We start from the raw sequence: 8,638 nt of genomic DNA on the forward strand, positions 1-8,638 counted from the left end.
ACTTAGCTATAACTTACGTTTATTTTTATGAAACGCTATATATCTGCCAAGAATTAGTGTCGATATCTCACGTCAAAATTATAATTAATTTTAGAACGACCTATTTTGAATAAAAAGATCGCTCTTTCATAATCAGCAACATTTTTTAAAACGTAACAATGTTAAAACCAATGGGAAAAAAGCACAGGCTAGACGAATGGCGTGGCGCTCCGTTGTACTTGCCCCGTGGAGTAACACTACCAGCGCATCTTCGTCCACTATTTATGCCTAATAACACTGCATGGAGGCTTCAACTTCGGTATCAGAAATACCAGGAAAAAGTGCGATCGTTACTCAAGAAAACAGACGCAAGTCAGCAACAAGAGCATGCGGCTAGAGCCTCGGGTCGCGTTGTTGCTATATCAAGTATGGCACTTGCACTTACTGTCAAGACAAAAGAGAAAAGTCCGGAACCAGTAAAAACTGCATCATTGTACCTTAATACAGAGAAATGGACACTAAATCAAGATTGGACGACGCTTCAGCAAGACACGAGACAATTCATGTCGGACACGAAAGTAAAGAGTGATGGTCAACCGCCACGGGAATATGAATTTGTGAATATTATGGAGTCAACGTGGCTATTGTCATCTATTGAACAACGCTGTGCTGCAAGAGCAAGTGAACAGACCACAAGTAGATTTCAGCCAAGTTTGATTCGTCAATTAATGGATGTGAAGCTAGCAGTTGTAGATCTGCTATTTATCTCTCGTGCTGGTACTGACGTAAATCTTCGAGGTCGAACACCATTGTCTGCTAACAAACATTATCAGAATCTTCTTACTCGAGTCACAACATCTAGTACAATGGAAATAGAGCAAGTAAAGCACATATTTGAGAATTTAAAGTCCGATATGGTTCTCCCAGCAGTCAAATGTCTTGGCTGGCTTCTTACGAAGATGTGGCGTCTACTTTTTCATGGTCTTTACGTCGATGTTGAGTCTTTACATCGCGTACGTCGTGTACTTGAAGGATCTGAAGGAGATGTCAGTATTGTCTTTGCACCTACACACAAAAGCCATTTGGACTATTTGATTATTAGTTATTTATGCTTTGCATATGGCATTCCATTACCCCGCATTGCAGCTGGAAACAATTTAAATATTCCACTTGTTGGTAAATTTTTGCGTGCAAATGGAAGTTTCTTTATTCGTCGATCGTTTCGAGATGATTTGCTTTACAAAGAAGTGCTGGAAAATTACGTTCATGAGTTATTGTACGATGGCAATCCTATTGAAGTCTTTCTTGAAGGTGGTCGTTCACGTCATGGTCGAGTTTGTAAACCTCGTTTGGGATTTATGTCAATGTTTCTAAATTATGTAAAGCAAAGGACACCGCAAGAGTCTGGCAACGAGGACGACACTTTGAAGAAAACGATTCTGGTTGTTCCGATTTCACTTGACTACGAGAAAGTATACGAAGTTGATGGATACGCTAATCAGTTGCTTGGTAAACCCAAAGAAAAGGAAAGTCTCGTGGGTTTACTTCGGTCGATGTGGGATCTTTTCTTCGTACGTCTTGGCCACTCATACGTCCGATTCGGTGAGCCTGTACCATTAACACACACATCTTCGCTTGAGGAATCGGCAAATCTTGTGGCTGAGCGGATGCAAATATCAGGAACTATCACTTCAACTGCAATTGTTTCAGCATTACTGATGTGGAAACGTGCGTACATGACAACTGCAATGCTTGAAAGTCGCACATTTTGGCTTGTTGGTGAGTTAAAAAAGCGTAAAGCAACGGTAACACACGTTGACATCGATGCTATCGCTGCTCACGCATTGTCCATATTAAATATTGAGGTTATGGTTAATGATATTGTCACGCCTCACTTGCGTTGCCCAGTACGAGCGCTTGAGCTTGGCTTTTACCGAAATCACTTGCTGCATATTTTCTTACCTGACATGGCTGTGATTAGTGCGCTGGATACGGTTTTACGATGGCAAAGCTTCAGATGTGATGGATGTAATGAGACTTTGCGGAAAATCGATATCGAAGCAGTGAAGCTAGAGGCTCGAAAGATCTGGCAATTTTTGCGTCACATTTGTCGTCATGCAATGATTAACGTTGATACCCGCGTGGATAGCTTTCTTACTGAGCATTTCACGAGTTGTGTGGACGAAACCTCGGCCACGGTGGTAGTGGCTATGAACACTTGGAACCGCATGAAGCTTGTGAGTTTTGTGTTGTCGTTAAATTGGTCGTTCATGGACTCGTGGTGGCTTACGATTCAAGGCCTTTGGAGTTTATCTGATTGTGTTGAGAATACTATTACAGAGCGTGAAATTATACGACGGGTGCAAACCTTAGCAAAAAAGTTATTTTCACGCCAACAGCTTTTCCATGCCGAGGCCTTATGCAGTGAGAGTATCAAACAGACTTTAGGCTTTTTAGCTGAATGTAATGTTGTGCATTTCGAGCAGTCACAAGACAGCACATCACGAAGTATTCGTCTCAATTTGAAGACTGAAGCTTTGGAATATCTGACTCGAGAGGTGAATGCACGTCGAAAACCGCAAAAGTTTTTATGGCGTCAAGACGAGCAACCACATAATCTGACGCGTGAAGAAGCTCTGACATTGCTCAAATGTAACGCTCCACTTTAGGTGCAATTAATTAAATTAGGTCCTTTGCAAATATAACATAGATGTGTCTAAACGTTGAACCTTATTTTACGTACGTGAACCTAAATATGAATATACCAAGAAATTCTAGTATGCTGCTAGTCCGTAGGCACGTTTCTCGAGCTCTCAATCTCTCAAGCTTATCATCCTTTCGTTCTTCATCATCGTATTTTACCGATAAAGATGCTGATAATGTGGCGCAATATTTTGTACACGTTCCTGTCTTGTTTCAAGAGACAATTGCTGCGTTTTCTCGAGACATTTCAGACACAGTTGAGCCTCGTTACTTTGTTGATGGCACTACAGGATTTGGAGGCCACGCCAAAGGTCTTTTGCAACACTTTCCAAGAGCTCATTTGCTATGTATAGATCGCGATCCTGAGGTATTGAGTATTGCTCAAGCAAATTTAGCCGATTTTCACGACCGCGTGAGTTTTCAACTTGGCTCTTACGCTAACTTGGACAAACATTTACAAGCTGCTGCCTTTCCAGATGAAATAGATGGAATTCTTGTTGATCTTGGCGCTAATAGTTATCATTTTGATGCTGCAAAACGGGGATTTAGTGTCATCAACGATGGACCGTTGGACATGAGGTTTAACCAACAAGATGTGACACAACGAACAGCGGCGGATGTTGTGAATTCGCTCTCTGAAGTTCAATTAACAAGGATATTTAAAGATTATGGAGAAGAACGATTGGCGAAAGAATTTGCCAAAGCGATTGTACGAGAACGAGAAGAAAGAGATAAAGTATTTCAAACAACAAAAGAGTTACGCGAGTGCATTGAACGTATAGCAAATATGTGGAATTCCAAACATTCTCGAAAGAAAAACGGCAAACGCAGTAATAGAAAAGGAGGATCTCATCCGGCGACGCGTTGTTTTCAAGCACTGCGAATATATGTGAATGATGAACTTGATCATGTAAATACTGGCGTCAAGCAACTTGTGAATCATTTAAAGCCCCGAGGACGACTAGGTAAAGCCAAAATTTTGTGTGATTTTTATCATGTTAATCACTATTTGTTCATTGCAAAGTCACGATAGCTTTCCATTCACTTGAAGATCGACCAATAAAGAAATTTTTCTGCGAATTGGTGCGTTTACTACTAGATACGCTTGAAGTCGATTTTAATCGTTATGCATGCTGCTTATTACTGCGCTGTACAGGACAGAAAAAGCAGAATCGACAATGATGAGGATGAAGACGAAGAGTGGGACGGTGAAGACACTGAAAATGACGAAAACGTTGGGATCTTTGATTTATTGAGCACTAAAAGGTTCCGTCTTATACGCCGAAAAGCCATCAAAGCAAGCGACCATGAGATTGCGACCAATTCCCGCTCACGCAGTGCTCGTCTACGCTGTATCGAGCGATTGTCGTGATCATATTTATCAAGAAATAGCTTCTTAGACATCGTTGTTATTGTAGTTTTGACTCACAACTTTCGATTCTTGTATAGAAAATCATTCATCACGCTTCTTTTCGCATTAAACCCGATGACTTTTCAATTTGACACTTAAAATCGTCTAAACTATAAATGCGACGCCAATCAATTGGTTGATAACCTGGTAATCCCAGGAAATCCACCACATTGTTCCAGATGCCACGTGAATACACTCGATCAAGATTCTCGTTCTTCACAACTTCATTCGTTGTAAGGGCAGCACACATAAGGTAAATGTGAAAGATAAGCATGTAGGCAATCCACACAATCTGTACCAGGTCCAAGAACATGACACAAAAGAGCACTGGATAAAAATGGGCGAGACTCCAAATCCAGTTGAATAATATTTTTGGAATGTTAACATGATTGCTCACAGAAAAATCCCACAACGTCGTTTTCCACTTCCACCATTGCCATTGGATGGTCAAATCTATCGCAGCTTCAGGTTGAGCTTGCGCATAACGCCAGCAAGCAATCAGTTCCATACTAATTGAAAGTACCGCTGCAACGAGAAAACCAAGAAACGCGGCGTGATTTCGTTCACCGATGGCATTTATCACAAAAGGGCAATAGTGATCAAATTTTGCAACGCATGAATTCAACTCAGCACAGTGCTTTCCGCGCAATGGCCTCTTGTGTAAGCAAGTGAGGCATAATTTCGTAGCATTGGGTGACTTGGACTCAACAAGATGGCGAATATTCTAAAACGATCAAAATGGTCAATTTGTTCTTCGTAACGATATAGTACAAGATCAACTTACATGCAATTTTTGGTCATACGAAGTGAACACTTCCCCTGGATCTGAAGTGGCTGTTTGAAACAAAGTGACTCCAAGCATTACAAAACAAATTATTGCAAAACTGCAGAAGATCGTGCTGCAGTAGCCACAGTATAGAAAAAAACTTCCAACAAGATAACCAATTGAAGCGACATTCATCCCAAACATCAATGAGGCTGCTTTTCGCTTGTCACCGTAACTTCCTCGTTGAATCATTTTCAAAAGTAACATCGCCGCAACCAGCAGAACGAAGAGTGATAGCGTGATGTATAGAGCTCCATTTACTGTCGAGAATATGAAGCATGTAAGAGGGAGGATAACCCATGGCACGAAAAACGCGAGCTTAGACAGATTATTCTCGAGAAAGTGTTTCTAGTTAATGCATGATAAGTTAAAACAATGTTACTGCCAGACTTGTTGAAACGCACGTACAGAAATGGCGAGTCTCTGAGCAAGATTTTTGAGCTGTTCGTCCTCAACTAATAGATAAAGGGTAGTTGATTTAGGTTCAAGACGTGCACGTGCGAGAGCTAATGGAGTTAAGCCGTCTTTGTTCATTCTCGTGGAGTCAGCTTTTACGTCAAGCAACATTCGTACAGCCAAAGCAATGTTGTTTATGGCTGCATGATGAAGAGCTGTTCAAAAATCCTCTGTTTGATTAAAAATGACGTATTCAAATGCATAAAAGTCATTCGTACCCGTGTTTCCATCTGCATCTTGTGCATTCAAAGCCACCTGTAAGCTCAGCACCATTCGAAACGAGTCCAAGTGAAACTGTTGGGGTTGACAAAGCAGCATCAATGCCGTTCTCTGGCTTCCATCTAGTCCGTCAAACCAATAAAAGTTTTTTCAGTCACACAACAGACCAATTGCGTCTCCTTCACTTCACCAGTCACATCACCTTGCATCTGTTGATTCACATCAGAGCCTTTTGCCACAAAATACGCTGCTGTAATAGGAAAACAGCGATAGACTGCTGTTAAAAATGGCGTAAAACCTTGTACATTGCGAAAGTTTGGATCAGCTCCATGCCGCAGAAGCAGTTCAACTGCGTAGATTTGATTCGATTGTGCGGCCCAAAATAATGGCGTTGTATAATTTTTGCCATCTAAAGCATCCACGTCTACCTGAGCTCGAAGCTTTTCGTCTCCTAAGAGGAATCTATCAAATTTTGTTTGGATCCATTAACAATGAAGTGATAGAATCACGAATTAGCAATAAGAAACTCACTCCAATACACCCATTTTGCCACTCATAGCCGCGTGATGCAGAAGCGTAGCCTTTGAAATTGTATCGTATGCACCCACGTCGAAGTTTGGATCCTAGTTTCTAGAAAGTATTTAACCCCACTCTGTAAAAACATCAAGATAAAGAGAAATGAATACCTGATGTATAAGCTCTTGTAGCTCCAAGAGGAGCCCAAGTCGTGCACAATCAAAGGCATTTGAAGTTGATAATTTTCCACTGCATTTGGCACACGAAGATTTGAGACTGATCTCGTTGCAAGACGCGCATATGAGGCGGGAATTTGGCATCTTATGGTCAGTCATTTTTTGAACTTGATCTTCTGAGTTTGTATGATGTATGAGCTTACAATATTCTATTGAAAAATTGCAATAAATGACTCAAATTTAAAAATTACTTTGTCTGTTTCATAAATAATTTAGTATCGAATACTTCGAGTGTCAACGCCGTATAGCAACTCGATAGAAATATTGACTATACATGCAGACGACACGGTGTCGGGAGAAACTGTCCATGTGGATCATCATGAATTTCTTGCCTTAACTGACTATAATACGGGCGCTTTGTCTACTTCCGATGCGGCAACTCGATTGTGAATGGTTCCACTCTCAACTGACAATAAAAAACTGGACACGATTATACTTTCGACGTTTCAAGTCTGCGACATCGCTTCCGTAGACTCATTAACCGATTCTGACTACTGTAGTTTTGATACGATAATGGCACGACACAGGGGGGATTTTAGGTCAAGCTATACCTCGGTATCTGTATCTTAACTAAGTCTGTAAAACTTCGCAAAAAATGGGTAGAATTTGTATGGTGGAAGGATAGTGTAATAATAAAATCCAAACAATATGCTCCTCCGCACAACGCATCGCATAAAGTTCGTAAGACTTTTGGTGGTACACTGAAACCTACGAAAAGTTGACAAAAAGGTCCCAGGAGTAGGTCACTCATCCCAGGAAATTTTTATATCCCCTACCGCTGGGACGAAGTTGTTAATGCAAAGCCACCTATGGTTGCCGATGCCTGAGTCAATCCAATTCTCGCGTACGATGATTGCTTCATTCACAGCGACTTCCATTACGAAGCACTGAGCCCACATCTTGCGCCTGTATGCACCGACAAGGTACACGCCCAGCTTGAGATTTAAGCTACCGGACCCCACACGTTAGGATTGAGCCTTCTCTAGCGTGGGATGCTGGTAGCTATCCGACCCATTTTGGAACCGGTACACGCCTGGCTTGAGCACACGAACTTCCTTGTCGTCGGAAAGTGCACGTCTCACAATTGTCATAGTACCGGCACCTTTCCCATCGTAGCGATTATGCAGAGTCTTGATACCGAGCTTTACATTGCACCTTGGGAACGCATTGGAGCAGTATCTCACAATCTCGACGAGCTTGTGAAAGCCTTCGTTGAGCGAAACCATGGTGCTAACCGCGTTCAGTAAATACCCTGTTCATTTTTCTTGGAGTCGTGCGTTTTCGTTTTCTTGTTGATGGCTGAGAAGCTCGAGTGCTTTCTGGGACGCATGAGACAAGCACGCATGTCGTTTCCATCTGAAGGCTAGCGCGTTACTGCTGATCTACACTAGGTTTGACAGCTAATGGTTCGGGCACTAACGTAGGCACACGGCAAACGTCTCGACGAGGTTCACATTACCGCAACGATCAACTGGTTTTGCAAAACAATCCAATCAGGTTTTGGTTAATCCAAATCGTCAATTCATGTTACTTGACACTCGAACCCGGTCGCCACGGTCCTGCAGTTGTTGATGAAATAGATATATCCAACTCAGTGGATATCACCGACCGCCGGGTACGCCTGAATGGCCACATCCGCTTCCGAAATTCGTATCCACGCACTATTGTCACTGTCACCAGGCCTTCGGCTGGAGACGAGGATACTGGTAGAGTAGTGGTTGGAGATGACGGAGTCGCAATCTTCGGGTCGTCGTCGTTGTCTTCACCACCGTCGACGCCGTTGTTGCTGCCGTCTTTGTTGCTGCCGCTGCCGATCGCGTCGTTACTTTGGCTCGCCGGGTGCGGCTCCGACAGATTCACCGGGGCAGTATTATCTGCATCGCTAGACACTTGAGCTCAAGTGGTTAGCGCTCAACTTGGACCTGATTCAATACCCATAGGATCCAAATCAAGGCTCCCGGAGATAGGCCACTAAAGTGGACGACTAATTAAACCAAAAAGTGACTGCCGTACCCAAATGAGTGTGGGACAACGGGCGCACCACTGACCGATAAAAATACCATAGTGTAAACAGGTCGATCACGAAAACACGCGGATAACTGTTAGAATTTCTAGATGCGCTTGTCGGGCGCCGCAGATACGATGCACAAAGTATCACAACACCACAGAGTAAATGTTGCAATAATAATCTATTACCTTCTTAAAATGTATCCTAATCCCATGGCCTGGGATCAGCCATCCTCACCCCGTATCATGACCGTTGAGCCGTTACTGGCATACCGATAACGCTGA

At 42.6% G+C, this 8,638-nt stretch overlaps 3 protein-coding genes across 3 annotated transcripts; 2 read left to right on the forward strand and 1 right to left on the reverse strand.

Moving 5' to 3' along the window:
* Positions 1-170: 170 nt before the first annotated feature.
* PHALS_09225 (acyltransferase domain containing protein) lies at positions 171-2,648 on the forward strand (the record flags this gene model as incomplete). The annotated part of the gene is made up of 1 exon (XM_024724687.1): positions 171-2,648. The coding sequence occupies one exon, from the start codon at positions 171-173 to the stop codon at positions 2,646-2,648; it is 2,478 nt and encodes an 825-aa protein (XP_024575539.1).
* Positions 2,649-2,758: 110 nt separating this feature from the next.
* PHALS_09226 (s-adenosyl-methyltransferase) lies at positions 2,759-4,054 on the forward strand (the record flags this gene model as incomplete). The annotated part of the gene is made up of 3 exons (XM_024724688.1): positions 2,759-3,647; positions 3,707-3,765; positions 3,839-4,054. 3 exons carry the CDS (start codon positions 2,759-2,761, stop codon positions 4,052-4,054), a joined length of 1,164 nt encoding a protein of 387 aa, XP_024575540.1.
* Positions 4,055-4,142: 88 nt separating this feature from the next.
* Positions 4,143-6,445, reverse strand: PHALS_09227 (hypothetical protein PHYSODRAFT_336471; the record flags this gene model as incomplete). Its single annotated transcript, XM_024724689.1, has 7 exons — positions 4,143-4,817; positions 4,878-5,267; positions 5,328-5,530; positions 5,594-5,716; positions 5,797-6,056; positions 6,126-6,217; positions 6,281-6,445. 7 exons carry the CDS (start codon positions 6,443-6,445, stop codon positions 4,143-4,145), a joined length of 1,908 nt encoding a protein of 635 aa, XP_024575541.1.
* Positions 6,446-8,638: the final 2,193 nt, after the last annotated feature.

This window comes from Plasmopara halstedii, assembly GCF_900000015.1.
Source record: "Plasmopara halstedii genome assembly, contig: Scaffold_350, whole genome shotgun sequence".
Lineage (NCBI taxonomy): Eukaryota > Oomycota > Peronosporomycetes > Peronosporales > Peronosporaceae > Plasmopara > Plasmopara halstedii.